The 17,634-nt window shown below is 40.6% G+C and overlaps 2 protein-coding genes across 2 annotated transcripts in view; both read left to right on the top strand.

Annotated features, from left to right (window-relative positions):
• Positions 1 to 13,329, top strand: part of LOC118816669 (mitogen-activated protein kinase kinase kinase 11) — a 53,592-nt gene extending 40,263 nt beyond the window's left edge. The window contains exons 7-10 of the mRNA XM_036583186.1: positions 1,201 to 1,360; positions 2,209 to 2,315; positions 3,118 to 3,693; positions 4,714 to 13,329. Coding sequence (XP_036439079.1) covers positions 1,201 to 1,360; positions 2,209 to 2,315; positions 3,118 to 3,693; positions 4,714 to 5,324 — 1,454 coding nt within the window. The 3' untranslated portion in view covers positions 5,325 to 13,329. The remainder of the gene's footprint in view (positions 1 to 1,200; positions 1,361 to 2,208; positions 2,316 to 3,117; positions 3,694 to 4,713) is intronic.
• A 1,515-nt stretch (positions 13,330 to 14,844) lies between these two features.
• The window catches only part of LOC118816667 (gamma-crystallin M2-like), a 42,003-nt gene continuing 39,213 nt past the window's right edge, over positions 14,845 to 17,634 (top strand). The window contains exon 1 of the mRNA XM_036583181.1: positions 14,845 to 14,912. The gene's annotated coding sequence lies outside the window, so the exon portion shown is untranslated. The remainder of the gene's footprint in view (positions 14,913 to 17,634) is intronic.

Here is a 17,634-nt window from a genome sequence, read left to right as displayed (position 1 = left end):
CGAAGATCATCCAGTGTTGTTGCGAGTGGCACATAAACAGAATCCTTAATGTACCCCCACAAAAAAAGTCACACGGCGTGAGGTCTGGTGATGCTGGTGACCTTTTTTCTTGGAACTGTTGGTACCAATGACGAATGCTCTGAGCTGTTGGAGCTCAGAGCAGTGACCCCCTCTTTCAGGTGGAAAGTGATTGGTTCTTAGGCGCCTCGCGGTTGTAAAAATATGGCTCTTTGAAATCGGATGATTCTTTTGAATCACGCTGTATATAAATAAAATAAACATAACATACTTAATAATACTGTGTTTGCCCAGTCGAAGCGCAGTGCTTCGCTCTCTTGTCAGGAATGATATAAAGGCGTTCTCCATTTCAGTGAACCACTCCCGAACTGATAACAATTTAGCAAACTGCTAGCACTCTGAGCTGTAACACTCCTTTTAACTGCTAAATTGCTGTAGGCTAAATAGGTGGAGGTATTTAAAGGAGTTGGGTCTCGTGACATCACAGAATTCAAAACATCACAGAATTGAAAACTGTCTGTTTTTGCATCATAGTTTGCGTTTATGGGCTGTACGAACTGGGAAGCGAATGGTACGCTTTGAACCTTTAACCATGTTAACACATCATGCTTTTAGTTTTAAAAAAGGCAAGGGAGATTCAGTTTTCCTTGATTCGTGCTCTCTAAGCAGTAAAGCCTTTCTGCAGTTTTTCTGAATCTTGAGAGTGTGCTGCGTGTCATGTCTGAGAGTACTGTGGAAGCAGCAACAGTGCTGTAATTATACTGCTCTCTACTGGAGTCAAAGAGCATAAATTGAGTATCAGCTTTTGCTTCTGGTGGTTGAAATAGGTTTTGAGTCTAATGTGAACCCTGTATTTTAACCAGTATAAGTCCCTCATGAGAGATATCAATGTTGTTTTGATATGCTAATTAAAAGTAATCATATAATTAAAGTACACAAAGTTACGTTATTTATTACATTGCTGTTCTGACTTTCTTCTGTCCACAAAACGAGACTATACACACCACAATAACTTTTCATCAAATTAAACTCAGAATAAAACATCGCCTCTTCTACTGACACACGCAAAGGTGGTATGGATGAATTTTTAGAGTCTGGCTACGAGTGAGAAATGGTTCATATAAAATTACAGCATGCTTTGGTTAACTGGGTTCCTCTCCATCTTGTTTATTCCTCCTGCAGTGAGCCCCAGTGATAGTAAGTGGAACTCCGTGTGGCCACTGGAGACTCTTCCTCTGAAGCAGCCAAATGGAGAGCGCAGACTGCCCCCCCACTGGAGCCCCCAAAGCCCTAAAAGCCCCAAGAGCCCCAAAGTCCTGCGCCTCAGTCCACAAGATTGCGGGTACACATACACACTGAGCAGTTATATGATCATGTTTATATGTCATTGCTGTCACATTAAAAGCTTCTATCAGCGTTTTTTCTTGTTAAAAGAAGGTGCCAAATGTCAGATGGACCAATAGAAATTAAAATGTTGTTGCATTGTTAGAGATGCGCAGTTGGAATCTGTTAATTTATTATTTTCATTTTGCCCAATATATGTGCTGTAATTTTGTGAGGTAAACAAGGTGAGGCAGGTAAGTGCACTTGCACTGTATATGAATGCTGCTACTACCTGTACCAGGATGCCATAGATTAATCATGCATGACTCATTGCTCTACATTGCCTGTTGCCTCTTACTAGTGCTTTATTTGATTCATGTTGTTTCAATAAGCAACAGAAGGAGTTTTTTTTCCAGTTTGACTCATTAAAGAGCAAATAATTTTATTTATGTTGTAACATTGGTTAACAGAAAATGCTGGAAATGTGCTGGAATGTTTCATGTGTTCCTTTAGCCCACACAGTGTGAGCTTTGGGTAAAAAAAAAAAAAAAGACTAATAAAAATCAGCCAAAATATGGTGAGCCAGCCAATTTGGCAGATTTTATTAGTGTATTTCAAAGATATGAGTTTTTGCTGTGATGCTGGTGATATAAATTTCTGTAGCCTGAAAATCGTCACTGTCACTAATTAGAAGCAAGTTGTTTGCGTTGTTGATAGACTGATTAAGCTTTTGTAAACCTCTCTGCTTAGTAGCTCTCTTAGGATTTCTCTGGAAAAAACATGAGATGTGCAGTTCTCATAAACACTACTAATAATTGATTATTGATTTTTGTGTTACTGATGCCTGTGTCGGTGTGTGTTTCTCAGTCTGTCTATGAGGGCGAGGCTGCTGGAGGTGGACAGTAATGAGAATGGAGACTCCAAAGATGACTTTGAGGAGTACAGACCCACTACACCAGAACCAAGCCAGAATGGTAGACTCCCTTTTTTACTGTAATATGGAAGAATATGGACAGACTGTTCTTTTTTACAAGTTTATCTACAAGATACGTGCTACTTCTTTTCAGGAAGGAAACATAATGATCGCTAAGGCAGTTAAATCAAATTTACCCTTTTCCCCACAAATCTAGTCGAATAGCCAAGACATGTTTAGTGTCTAAAGATTGTTTAGTACTTGTGTAGTCAACGGTGACAAGCTGTTATGCATAAAAATGGACAAAGTATGAATGAAATTCAGGCCTTCAGAACTTTTTTTAGCCAAGCAATATACTCTTATCCATTTTTATAGATAAAATTGTCATACCATGTCAGAAACCACATAGACAAATCTGTATAAATTCAATTTGCTTCTTTACTTTTGTACTGAAGCTACAAAGCTAACGTAGCTTACAAGTTACGGACATTTTTTTGCTGAAACTGTACGCCTAAATCATCACACTCTTGCATCAGACTGTATTGAGTTGTTCAGTAATCCTTTATGAACTTCCTTTTGTGGTATGTGAGACATACCGTTATCTACAAACATGGACAAAAGTAAAGCTAAGAACATCTTGAAGCCTTAATTGAGCCTCATAGCTCCAGTGCAAAACTAAAGAAGCTAACTTCAGACACCCAAACACGTCTTGCCTGATGGACTACATTAGGGATTGGGGAATTGGGATGGGGGAATTGTGTAAATTAGATTTTTTGTTGAGCTTTTCCTTTTAGGATAAAACCCTCGGCCTTGTTTTGTACTCTGTATTTTACACTGTGCTTTCTGTCTTTCTCTTATTCTAGGCTCTGGCTTGGTTAAGGAGCCTTCCTGGACGGCTCTTCCAGAAGAGGATTCCGGGAGTGAGGAGGGATGTTTGTCCCACCGCAGTTCCCCAAACCCTGACTGTCGCTCTAGCATTCCCGCACATGCTAAAAGCACTCACCGGGCTTTGCTCAGTGGCGCCGCCCTGCTGGCCTCCGTGGCTCTGGGACGGCATTTAGAGCCCCAGCACCCACCAACACCCCCTCCACGAACAGCCCCCAGGACTAACCACCCTGCTCTGGAGCTGGAGCGAGAGCGCCCTCCGGTGGCCGTAGAGGACTTGCCCACAGACCCAGCTGTTGTTGGGGATCTAATCACGTTTAGTACAGACTCTCTGCCTCGAGGGCTTTTTGATGCCCCATTGAAGCCCCCCGAAACCAAACCCTTACCTCTGACTCCCCCTCCACCAAACCCCAGAGACAGGTCAGGTCGCCGGACCCCCCAGCACAGCTCCGCCGAGTGGATCGCTCAGGCTAATGGAGAGCCAGCAAATGAGGGTGTGAGTCAAACTGGAGATAGAAGGAGGAGATCCAGTCAAGGACTTTCCTCACAACTAGGTAAAGCAGGCTATGTTTTGAAGGAGGTGATGTTGCTTGATTTAAGCCATAGTTCTACTAAATATCCCAAGATTATTCTCTCTTCATGCCTAATGCAGCTGAACAATCAAGTTTCAGCCGTCTGAAGTGTGCTTCTTTAGTTTTGCACTGGAGCTATTAGGCTATTGTAGCTAACAAGTAGTGGAAGCTTGTACCCCACCAGTTTGTGACAATGAGATGTAAATTATTCAGGGTGGTTTCATGTGGACTGGTTAACGTTGGTGAAGCTCAAATATAGCCACTGTTATCTAAAACGACTAGTGAACCGACATGTTTTTATATGTAATGTTGATAATGGTAAAATAATAATAGCAAATCTGAAAAAAAACCTTCTGGGGACTATTTTGAATTACAATGCCCTGCATGTACCTCTGTGCTGGGAATGGTTTTAGGCCAAAACATGATCTTAGTACTATCGTGAAACAAAGTCTCAAGCACAGTATTTGTAATTTGGGAGCTTTTCGAGGTATTAAACTTGGAAGTCTGGTTCCTGTCACCACCACTGTGAGCAATACTGACTCTAAACAGAGCCTAGCACACCAGACCACTCTTTATTACTTTGTTCACATCATAATTACGCAGAACTTTTGAAACATCTGAGAAATTCCTTTTTAAGTAATCTCTAATAGATTTATTTATGTGGTTTCTGACACGGTATAATGGACAAAAAGTATGTGGCGTAGCTAACAGGAAGAGCAGCCACCTTGAAGCCTGTATTTAGTCGGTATTTTTGTCCATGTTTATAGATATAGGAAGTCTATTTGGGATCACAGGTGTGTGAGTGTTTGAGGTATGCAGTTTGCATTAATTGTTCGGCTACAAGCTTGACCTTCAGCTACAAAATAAAAACAAAGGAGCAGACTTCAGAAACCAATGATGTCTAGGTTGATCGACCTGCTTTCAGTGTGAAAACTATCTTTCAAAGTGTCATATAAGTAAATCCATTTTCTCTTTCTCTTTTTTTCCCTTCCTTTCACTCAGTGTTGGACCTTCCTTTGTGCCAAGACACTATGGTGGAAGCAGACGACAAATCCCCCACCCCGTTCGCTCTTTACCCGGACCCTCGTCTCTGGAGCCCCAAAACTCGCCGCCTGGAGGTCAACATCATCCCACGACCCCGGCCGTCCCCCATCCGGCCCCGGATCGATCCCTGGAGCTTCGTTTCTGCCGGTGTGACAGAAAAAAGCAACTCGCGGAACAACCTCTCGGCTAGCAGCCCCACGAGTCCACGTCTGGGGTACCAGCCTTCGCCTACCAACCCCTTCACGAACTGCGATCCTTTTCCATCCCCAGATTGTGACCCTTTCAGCCTCAGGGCTGACCCCTCTGTTAACTCTGACCTTCCCTCACCCTTCGATCCCTTCTCTGCACCTTTTCCCACTTCACGCTCCGCACCGTGCTCCACTAACGGCAGCCCCAACCTTTCTCTCAGGGTCGCTCCACTGAACCCAGCTGACTCCCCACTCATTGACCTGGGCTGGGCGGGGGTCGCCAAGCCCCAAGGTGTTGCCAAAGAAAAAGTTTGCCCCAGGAGGGCTCTGGGTCTAAGTCCCTTCAGGTCGCCGGCACAACTCAGAGACGACAGATTCTGAACTTCAGAAGTGGAAGCCACACTTATCTGTCAAATACACTTCGAATCAAGACAGCGTGGCACCCAAGCAGCAGCTGCCCTCAGTATTTGGTGCTCTGGAGATCTTTGAGTTCCTTTGGAAAGAGGATAAATGCACAACAGCTTTGGTTGACTTTGAAAACGTAATGCCCCAAGCAGTGGATGTTTCTGTTCTTACATTGTTGCCCTTAAAACAATAGAACCTAATGATATTTGCAGATCTTTATGATGCAGATTATGCATTCAGACAGGATTATTCCACAACCGAATCAACCTTACTCGCATAGTGACACTGTAAAACTGGGGAGCTTGCCCTTCTTAAATCTTTATTGCCTGTGAATCCCAGAAACAGAGAAGCTGAAATATGCATTCCTTTCAGATGCCCTTTTCCATTGGTTACCTTCAGCAAGCAAAAATGCTAACTATGAGCGAGAGCAGGAAAGGAAAGCCAGAGAGAAAGCTTTGTTGCTAACTGGCATTTCTAGGTTTTAGTCATCATTAGCTGTGTTTCCATTTTTTGGTTGAACTGTTCTTTTAAAACAGTGGTGCAAAGTCCCTAATATGAGTTTATTTGGTTTTCTTTACTTCATATTAAGCAGATTGTTGTTCGCCTGCGTCTCTGCCTCAAAATCTCATTGTCTAAACGGTTGTCTTTGCTGCGCTGGACCTTTGAAATCCATAGCAGCTTGTTTCAGCCCAGTCCGCTTCTTGACTTACGTATGCTATTTTGACAAGACTTGAAAAACACATTGCCTTTCATAGTTTCTCTTTCGTACAGGGAAAGGTAACATTCCAAGTACAAGGCTAAAGCATTGTTCTGCGCACATAAGAACATGCTGCAGGGGAGAACAAATCAGACTCACTGAATATTCTGCACATGTGCCAAAGAATGGAAAACTCAGGCCAACAGCGCATTGCTGCGTTGTAGCATAAATTGCAGGCCCTCCACATTTACCGGTAACCAAATCTAAATTAGCACATCAACAAGGTAACAGTTAGCCAGAGAATGGTTTCAAATTCTCTTAAAACACGTCAGCAGGCGTCATTTCTACTGGGCAAAAAGTAACTAAAATTGACATCCAGCCTCTGCCCAAAATGTGCTTCTTCTTAGCAACTGTTGCTAGGTCAGACAAGCTTTATAGAATGTTGATCAAATGCCATTCAACCTAATATATCTAAATTTGGAGTGGCAGTGTTATTAGTTTTAAATAATGCTTATTTCGTATGCATGTGGACGGTCAAATGTTAGAATAGATTGAGTGTACTTTTTCCTGTAGTCTAGCCAAGCCGTGCCATTGTTTGCACAATGGCAAATTTGTAGTTGTTGTTTTAAAGTTTCGATTTGCTACAACAATGTAATCCAAACCCGAAATGCTTGTCCGAACCTGATGGGACTCGACTGCTCGCGTTGGGTTTAGATGGGTTCAGCCGTTATTTTACATATGCGCTTTATGTCCAAAAGTATCTAGAAGCCCATTCTAATTGATAAATTCGGCAAATTAAGGTCACCCATTGCTAACACTGGTGTTCAGTTGCACATACAGCTTGTATGATAGAAAAAGCACTGACCGATGGAATAGGATGCTGGAGCTGGCGCACCATGCCCAGTGCCAAGCATGGGCTAGAGGGGTATAAAGCCCCTCTGGCGCAGTTTAAGTCCGTTCTCTGGAGTGATGGAGCTCCATCCAATACCTTTGGGAGGAGTTGGAGCGATTCGGAACTCATCATCCAACAAAAATATTAATCCAATCGTCCCCATGGGCTGGTTAGGGTCAGTTTCTTGTGTTAGTTTGGGAGTTTAAATTAAAGCTTAGGATACACGTAAAGCTAAATTAAATTAAAGCTTAAAGCCCAACTAAAGCTCCAGCTCAGTAGCATAGCATTTTAAATTGGACACTCAACTATATCTAAACTCTAAACTAAGATCTCTGCAGTTTCTCAGTCAGTTGAATATTTTTGTCACCGTTCTATGAAGTTTGTCCAACCTGATAACGTTTGCCATGACAGAATGCATTTGTGTGCAGAGCCTGAATAGATAAGTAGTGGAAAACGCCCCCATTATTATATTTTAGTGGTTTATTTGTTTATCCTCTTTTAAAGAAGGAAGGAGTCACATCGGAGACGTTTTTCTCTCTGATTTGACCAGAAACCTGTGGCTAATTGATTTCAGCCAGAGTGACATGAGCTCCAACACAAGCAGACACCACCGGGTTTTTCCCTGGGACTAATTAACTTTAATTAACTCGATGTCTAACAGCAAAGAAATCAAAGAAAAGGCAAAACATGTGTAGCTTGATCACCTTGGCCAGACTGGCTTCTTCTAATTTAAGCCACAAAGTATGGTGCCCCAAATCTTCTTTAAACTACTGACTGGAGGTCTTGATGCGTAGGACGTCTCCTCTACCTCCCTCTTATGTGATCATAGCGATAATGTGCATGTACTGTACTGAAAAAGATTCTTATCTTTTATCTATGTCGTTTTTTTTCATCCGTGAAATTCCTTCTTGAGCTCAGCCTTACAGGGGAGAGGGGTTGATATAACAGGATTTAGTGTTTTTCCCCCCCTTTTCGAAACATTGTACAGCAAACTTGCTGTACAGCTCATAATAGAGAAGTGCAGACAGTTTTTCCCATTCGTGGGCATGCATTTGAAGTGATAAGTTCAGATTTTGTTAGCATTATTATAAGAATTTCTTTTGCTGGAGTGACATCTTACATTCCACTTCAGCCTCATTCCCCCGAAGTGACCTCTGGGTTGTCTGCCATGATAACATATAATCGCCGCTCGGTTCCCTCTTCAAACAAGGAGAGTAATTTCAGCTTCTTCGGCCGAGGCTGGGGAGAATTCGGCCTGTAACATCAAAGCATCCCTGGAGGCTTTTTCACTGCTGTGTTATTGCCTCTGTTCCCAAAGTGCACAGAAAGCGAGAATCTCTCACTGTGCAGAAATTCTGTGAGCACAGGGTTAGAGCAGCAGCCCTGCTGTAAGCATTAACTTAGTGTGAGAGGTGAATGCAGTCGAAGTCTGTAGAGAGTCTGTGTACAGAGGAAATGTGACATTAGCGGGGCGCCGTTCAGACATTGATCCATGTTCTCTCTGCAAGTTTGGACAAACTTTACTGAAGTTTGAGAAAAGTCTCATTCAACCTAATGAGAAACTTAAGCGCACAACTTATTTTTTGCCATAATATTTACATTTAGATTGTATTATTAAGGTCAGTTGATGTGTAAGCTTGTAAAAGCTCAAAATTTTAGGATAGATTGAGCATAGTCATTTTCTTCATGTAATCACGTTTTTAAACATGTGGCTGCTAAGTTGGACCTCAACTTTTTATAGTATACATCTTACTTCAATACAATATGTTAAAGAAACCTAATAAAAGGGTCCTGGTTGAGGTCTTGGGGTGACCAAAGATGACAACGAGAAGCTAATTTTTCAGTAGCCCTCAGTTAGGTTAGCATCAGTGAGTTAAAGAGCTAGCTAAGCACACTTTGTAATGCCCCCACTTTTTTGAGAAGTCAGTGCGCTTTAGTTTAGTTGCACTGTTTTTCTTCTTTCTTGCTAGTTGTGTAGCCCTTAGCTAGCTAACTAGCAAGTTAGCAGAGCACAGTAACAAACATTAGGAATAGATGAAGTAGTTTACTACATGAAGCGCAGTTTGAAAGTGCCAAGTAGGCAGAAGTCTGGCTTCTAAATCTGGTATCAAAGATTCGAAAACAGCTCTACATTTGCCTAACTTGGCAAAGTTGTATGCTACAGTTTCTGATTAGGTTTCATTTTTGCCAACACAAAGTTGTCCAGCTTTGCAACAGTAACTACAAAACAATGCATTCAAGGGTGGAGCATGGATAGAGCCATTGGCAGAAAAAGCTCGTTCCCTTCAGAATAGTTGAAGTTGAGCTTGGCATTATGACCATATTTACTGTTATCATGATGAGTGACCCCACAATATGTCACCGTCTGCCTTCCTGAGCATACCGTGGATATCGTCAGCATTTGAAATTCACTTTCCAACTGCCTGCTTGATTAAAAAGAGAGCTTAGCCCTGTTTGATGTAGTGCAGCACAGTGTGTGAAGTGTTGAATACCTTTGAGCAGTTGGATTCATAGTTTTTGATAGTATTTTTAAAACGTGGCACTAACTCGTCTGTTCCAACTTAACAGATGTCAGAAAAATTAAATAGCGTGACGTGTATCCTAAAAAATTTCCTAATCCTATTATGATATTACATTTTGCCATATTGACATATTTGCCATATATTCTATGTTGAAGGAATCTTCTCTCAAGGAGAAGCCTGCTAATCTTAGCCTCATACATAATAATCATGAGCAACAGGCTTCAGTGGGAATGCTGCCTACTTTAGGAATCTTGATGTACAGTACAGATTACCCCTGACCTTCTTCTTCAGTTGTTGACTCTCAGATTAATCTGTCTGCTTGCTGCTGAACAACCAACACTCACAAAAGCTGCTGCTATCTCTCCAGATAGACATTGCGCATCCAAATTTCCTCCTCAAAGTTAGCCTTAATCCTATCTCTGAAACAACCATGGTTTTACACTGCTTAGCGATAGCATCTATGAGGGTTGACTCCCTCATGGTGAGTGTTAGCACTGTGGCTGGCCTGTTCTTTTTTTGATGCCAAAGATGAATGCCTGTGAGATTTGTAGTTTGGTTTCTTGTCTTCAGTCGTTCTGAGATTGACGATTATTTTCACAGGGTGGTGATTTAGCGAAACTAAAGAAAACAGTATTTTAGAGTTCAAAGTGGTCTTGTGCGAGACCGACAGTGTCAATTTGTGAGAAAGCCATGTCAAGAGGCTGTATAATTGTGGCTAGACCTCCCGACAATGTGCAGTTTTGTCAGTAGCGTCCAAATACGTTTCAGTCTAGCATTTTCCAGTTTAGCATTTCTCACAGTAAATTTGCTGCCACATTTTCAGAACTGCAGAGGCAGAAGAATGTTTCCCAGGCCAGCGGTTCAGAAATCCATTAACTCATCTCAGTTCAAATCAAGCTCAGATTGAACCCTACCTCAACCCCTCAGACCATTCGCCACAGGCTACGTTTTCATGCTAATGTTACACATACCGTTGTTTTTTCATGCAAACACCTAGCTGACATCAGTGCTGTCAAAAACTTTGGAAAAAAATGGATGATTCCTGGTGTATTGTCAGTTTTTAGTACACACTAACTGGCAGATAAACCAGGATGATTTGTGAGTAGGCTTTGTGAGTCGATTAGCCATCCTGCTCTCTCAGGCATTGCGCTGTTCTGTCATTGCTAATCACTGTCTAGCGCTGGAGACAGAAACGGGCCAACACAGAAACAGAAAATCCAGCTCAGCTATTGCTGAGAAACTTCTAATGGTTTAATGATCCATGTAAATACATTGAAGTTCAAAATTGAGGCCTGATATTCTGCGAATAGAGAACCTTAAAAGAATGGTTTAGCTAGAAAAGCTAACATGGCTAAGGTGAATGGTAGCCAGCAGGGCGTGAAATTGTTCACTGAGCTGAAAGAAAATAGTTTTATGCTTATTTTTTTAAAGAACCATTCCCCCCTCCTTTAAAAGAGTGGACTTGTTGTGAATCAGGAACAGTTTAAAAGTTATAGATAACTGATGATGATGCTATCTCCATCATAATGCCATGTCTGCGAACCTCCAGTGAAGCTAAAACTGCTCTCTGTGCATCAACATTAGCATAAGTTGCCATTTAGGTCTGGCATCTGAAACATTAGCATTATCTCTCCTGCGTTTTTGCTGGCAATTTACAAGGTCACCATCTGCTGGCCTCATTTCGGAGATAACAATTAGTTCTTAAATCAAATAAATTGAATGTGGGGGTGTGTTTCCGAGGCAACAACTCCCGCATGCTTGTGATGGACCCCCGGGTCAGACTGAACAGGTGTGCGCACACCTGACGCCCAGTAGACATTTATCTCAGCCATCATATCCAGTCTTATTTATTGGCACCGTCTTGTCCTCTGCTGTTAAGTGGTTGTTTCTTAGAGCTTTTTATGCATGAATGTGTGGCAAACAATCCTTTACTTGTCAGCAGGTCGTGGTAGTTCCAGTCAGTAGCCAATAGTTACGCAAAGATCCTCAGAAGACACTGTTGTCATTCCATGTGCCAAAGAAAGACTTTTTGATCTTCAAGTTGTAAACTGCTTCTAAGCCATGTTGCATGGGGGGGGGGGCGTTGTGAGTGAGAATATCTGGCATTTCTTCATTTAGTCCAGGCTGTATTGTGGAATTAGAATTAGCAGCGCTAGGCTGACCTCCTTGCAGATGCTTTGCCTTAAAGGGGCATTCTCACATAAAACTAGCTTTTGGTATATCATGTTATGCAGTATTCTACAGTGCAGCGTTGCATCCCTCAGCATCACAGGTTACATTCACAACAGTGGATTGACAGATTCCACTATTATATATATATATTACAATATTCAGTGTGCAGTACACACATACGTCAAATAATAATTGGGAATCGCCCCCATGGTGATAAAGAAATCTACATTATGTCGCTGTTCAGAAAGAAAACAAGTATCTCCAAAATAAATTCACAGGAAAAGGCGAAACATTTTTAACTCATAATGTAAGTTAATGTAGAAAAAATCTGTTTGAAGTAATTTTGTGTCATTTCTGTGGGTCCATTCATCATTACATTTTTACATAACGTAAAGGACAGCTGCAGTGCTCAAATGAAACAAGGAGATACGTGTTTTTTTTTCCGACAGCAACGATATATAGCACTGATGTGGAGGCTAATAAACGTAGATGTGAAATGTGGCTTTGTAGCAATAGCATTAGCTACCCTATATGTTTGTCAGCTAGTGGTAAAAACAATCAATCAGCCTGCCTTCATGTGTCCGGCCTAGAGTTTCAAGTGTTATGCCTACCTTCAAGATACATAATCAGAAAGAGTCTTTACATGGAAAAGTATCACTAATGACTATTGTGGCACCGCTGTAGGAGTGCCCCTTTAATGCTGTTGCTGTTTTGTTTAGTGCCAACCACAATCAACTCCAGCACTTTGTGTCTGAAAACATAGAGCTTGTGGCCTGTAGGATCATAGTACTGTGCTAAACTCCCCTGTGACAGAGATTTTTTTTAAAAGAGAGATTTAAATATATTTATTAAGGCCTTTTAGACACTGGATTAAAGATATTTGAAAGGGCCGGAGACAGATTCCTCATCAGGATGCTTTGTATATTGTATTTTGTATTTTACTTCACTGGAGTATGTGATGAAGTATGAGTGCTGCAAAGGGACAAATCAAACTGTGTCTATGTGTAATCAGTAACAGACCAATTGCTCAGATATTGCCTGAGTATATGTGCCTTGATTCACAAAGGTTATGATTTCCTCCTTTTTTTTTCTTTTCTTTTTTTCCTCCGTTCCTTTTTCTGGGATGAGACTCAGAAGGTGCAAAACACTTCAGATGGCCCTCTCAGACACCTTCACGGACACATTAAACCCTGCAGATGTTTTGAAGAGCTAGATCTTGGACTTTTCTGAATATTCTCTGTGACCAAGGCGTCAGCCGTCTGCTCCTTTTTTCTCAAGAACACCCTGTTTTGCTCCTTTTGTTCATTCTTTTTAATTTTAGGCTTTATTGTGATATTATATTCCGCAAAAAGTTGTGTGTTGACTTCCCTTACGTTTATGGATAAGTTTGATATATTATTTTTTTCCCCTCCCACTGGGCTTTGTGTTTTTGCCTTCGTTTTGTGTTTTGTGATTTGACATACTGGGCTGGGCCTAATCATTCTATGACTTTGTGTTTCAAAGAGTGTGTGTGTATGTGTGTGTGTGTGAGAGAGAGAGAGAGAGAGAGCGAGTGAAGTGAGAGAACAAGTATATGTTTTATGTATGTATAAATTGTTTTGTTTTGTTGCCTGTTGTATTGAGTTTTAACCTGTGGAACATTAAGAAAATGGAAAGAGAAGAAACGAGACCAAATAAAATTTAACATGACCTTCAGAATTCTCTGCTGGAGAATCCATTTATAAGCTGAATATTTATTTTAGGCTTTACAGGGCGGCTCACAGCAGTAAACACACACCATGTTTTAGCGTGTTTTTCCACTGATGTTTTTTTTATTTGTCACCCTTCAGTCATCAAAACCTCCATACTACAAGATTTTCCCAGAAGAAAACGCTTTTTCAGGCTCACGAATCTGCGGCCTGGTCAACAGCTCTGTCACTCAGAATCTGATATCTCTGATCATTTCTTGTGAACAAACCAACCGTGGCTGGTGACAGCAAGGCATAGATTTACTGCAGTAGCTCTGTGTGAATTGAGCAGTGTAAACAAAAGAAATGAAAAGGACAATGAATATATATATATATATATATATATATATATATATATTTACATTGTGTGTATTTATAAATGCATTCATTCTACTAGGATCTTCAATCAGCTTGGCTCTCATTGCTTAGCGTTTTTTTTTTACCCATGACGTCAACACTGTATTTAATATGAACATGTTTAATATTTACAATTTTAAAACATGGTGGGCTCTGAGTAGATCGGAAGGGTAAAGATTATCCCTCTGATTCACACCACAGGATAATTTGGGAAGATGATTAAAATTTCCTGAAATCGAGACACCGTTTGTGATGGTCGAGTGGGACGAATTGGCCCGATATCCTGTAATGGTTAACTAATGGTGGAGAAGCCTGTTTCAGTGGCACTGTTTTAAGCGTATTGTCCTACGGGTGGAAAGTTTGGGCAGTGTCAGGATTTCCTCACTCTCACTCCCACATTTCCCTTTTAAGTTGTGGGTTTTATGGGTTTTGGCTAACTGGTGTGTGTGTGTGTGTGTGTGTTGAAACAGTGTTTGGACTTTGCTAGTTCTCTAGCTGAGCTAACAGAGGCATTGTGAGCTTTCGACATCAACAGTGAAGCAAAGTAATGGAAACTGCCTTCATCGATTCGTGAATGATTTGTATTTCATTGAACTGTTTTTTTAAATTAATTGATTTAAACCTGAATTTATTTAAAACTTTTCTGTTGCATGTTTATAACATCCGTGTTCTAAGCTGAATAACTCCACCAACATTCGAATAATAATCTCAAATGTTATTGGCCTGGTGGCATGTTAGCATGTTAGCTTTCTACTGATCTGGTCAGCCTGATCTGGTCAGAGGGCAGAATATTATGGAAGAATATTACTACATATATATATATATAGATACATGCGATTCATAATTATGAGAAGCTTTCTCATTATTGTGACTTACTAAATGCCTATAGATTTTCTTCCAGTCACCAAAACGGGCTTCGATAGAATACAGGACTACATACCATCTACATACCATGTTTTTGTTTAGATTTCACAGCATAAACTCCGTTTATATGTGTAGTTAACAGTCATGTATTGTGTTAATAGAGACTTGGTGTAAACGAATCAGTCGCATTGGCCGTTTGATTCATTGAAACGCTCAGTTCGAAAGAACCGGTTCCGTAGAACGAATCAGTCCTCCACTCGCTACGCGGAGTTCTGCGCATGCGCCGGACTGCTCCGACACTAATTACAGACAATTGGCCTTCAGCAAACTGAGGTGGGTGAGTTTTATGATTTAAAACGTTATGTTTTTATGAGAAAATGCTCGTGTGTGTGTGAAACTCCTACAGTGTTGACTTTGTGAGCGCCGTTTGTTTGCTTTAGTGCAGTCAGGACACCGCTAATCTGAGGCTGTTGGCTAACTAAGCAAACTCAATTGCCGCTCAGGTGCCCAGCTGAGCTGGCTCGACGTTTCATCGATAGAAAAATGAAAAGCTAAAACATGTACAGAGCAGTAAGTGTAAAATAGGTTAACTTTCGGGCGCTCGTAGGCAGCACAGATAAACAGCTCGGGTTAAAACGATTCCCAGCAGTGTTTAGACACAGCCGGCCCAGCTGCGTCGACTTATTTACGAGCAGCTGTGCTTTGTGACCGTTAGCGGGTTTGTCAGTCATGTTTCTGTTCACTGGCTTCATAAAAACGCTGAAAAGTACCTCCCGAGGACGTGACCGCACTCACATGCCCTGTGGCCTTTTACTGAAGAGGTCAATGATGTGCACTGCTGCCCCCTAGTGGTCATTAAAAATGTTAGTCACTCTGTATCTCCTTCACTGTGAGGTAAACACTGCAATCAGGTAAGGAAAGTATCAGTCACTCCGGAGAAATGGTCTCAGTAGCGATCTAGCTCATGGTTCAGTGCAGTGTTGAAGGTAAGTGTTTCTCAAATTTAGAGAATAAATTATTTCTAATAATTATTGACAAATTTATATGGCTTTTTAAGGGGAAAAATGCTTTACGAAAAGCGTGATGCTCTCCAAAATGATGTGTATATATTTTTTACATCTCTATTGGTGGAAGTGCATCATATTTTAGCAATCTACCGTTTGCCTGATTTGCTGTAAAATTATTAAAGTAATCAGCAATTGTCAATAATGTCAACAATCAAAAGCAGTAGATTTGTCATTTTTACATCTGGCCCAGTGCACTTCCTGCTTGACCCCAAACTTCGTCCATTAGGACCACTATGAAACATGAAACATAAAACATGAAGCACAGGACCCATTTTACTTCGTTTCATTTTTCCAACATGTTAAATTCAGCAAATGATTAAATGTGCAGAAGTGTGCTGTCTGTGGAGGATGTGTTCACTTCTTTTGATTCAGTAAATCAACATGATGTAATTTGACCAGGAGTGCACAAACGTTTGCACATGATAAATAAGATAATAGTGCATGGACACTTGCTTTGCCCATGCTGAAGCTGAATTAGTTTTGTTTCAGTCGCCACTTGTTTCAGCATCGTAGGACAGTTTCATTAATCCTTTAGTTAAAGTTCACTCGTTTTTGAGGGCCGTCACATCCGCGCTTGTTTGTTAAACCATACGTTACGTAGAACACAGCCACCTTCATCATCCAGGCATTATGGCATTATAAAAATAATAATAACCGTATCTAACATAAATGTCTTGAAATGTAAAATAATTATAGTGATTTGAGAAAACTTGGACTGTAAAAGCCGTGGGAGTGGCAGTGTTTCCTCCAGGGTTTACTCCATTGAAGAATGCAGTTCCTTTGTCACATGTAGTTGCCATATGGCAAGTTATGGTTTAGCATTATACATTTATTTTATGAAAAAGGTAGGAAAAAGTAGCTTTCCACAGATTTTTATTTTTTTTTATCAATGTTTTATATATATATATATATATATAGTTTGGCACATTTTCAGAGGGCTTCAGCAGCCAGTCTTCTGAGTGAATGAGTGAATGAAAAGTACATTTACACGAGAAGAAAAAAAACATTTTCTTATTTGTTTCATTCTAAAAGAAAAAAAGATAAGAACCTTTCATTTAGTATGCAAACATATTCATAGGGAATTTTTTAGTAACAGTATATCTTTAAAAAAAGAAAAAAAAAGTTTCACACCCCCCCCAAAAGGTTCAACAGACGTCTCAAAAAGAATGAAGAATTAATTTAAAGTGCAATAATAAAATAAAAGTAAAAAAAAACACTGAATAAAAACTTAAATACCCTTTAGGAGTGCATGAAATTCTTTAGATAGCCACACAACCTGGTATGAAGGCAGGGTAGGGGAGGGGTCTTCGTAGTTACCATGAAGTAGAAGACTAGTCCTGAAATACTTTATATACATAATGGGTACCAAGTTTTGCAATTTTTAGTTGCAGCTGTTTATTCATTTTGCTGTGAAGCTGTTTTTCTTTTCTTTATGGTTATGTGGCTTAATGTGAAGGTGGGGTCTTGGGTCTTTGGAGTTACCATGAAGTAGAAAACTAGTCCTGAAATACTTGAAGGATCACAGCCAAACTTAAGTTCTGAAGGTTGTTGTTAAGTGGTCAGTGTGAGGCTACTGGGAATTATAATTTGTGTTTGATGTGATTAGTACTTAGATAGCTCGTAATAGTTGTTGTAGTAATAACAACATCTATGTTAGATGTTGTTAGTAATAGTAACAAGTAATGAAATTATTGTAGTGTTGGATAAGTAGTGAAACTATACTAAAGTTAGCACTGAATTGATGTTAGCTAGTTATGTCACAACCCACCTAATCCAAAACAAGTGTTCTCGTTCATGCTAACATGGCCGGATGTGAGGGCGGGGTCTTTGGAGTTACCACGAAGTAGAAGACTAGTCCTGAAATACTTGATGGATCGCAGTATGAATTGATCATGAATTTGGGGCTGCCCAAATTCCTTCTTTGGGGCTGGCCTCTCAGTTCTTCTCACTGACTCTGTCTATGCTGAGTCAGTTTAGAAGGTTACTAA

Source organism: Colossoma macropomum, unplaced genomic scaffold (assembly GCF_904425465.1).
Source record: "Colossoma macropomum unplaced genomic scaffold, Colossoma_macropomum, whole genome shotgun sequence".
In the NCBI taxonomy this organism is placed as follows: domain Eukaryota; kingdom Metazoa; phylum Chordata; class Actinopteri; order Characiformes; family Serrasalmidae; genus Colossoma; species Colossoma macropomum.
Note: the sequence above shows the minus strand (reverse complement) of the source record. Positions and strands in the feature narration are given on the sequence as shown.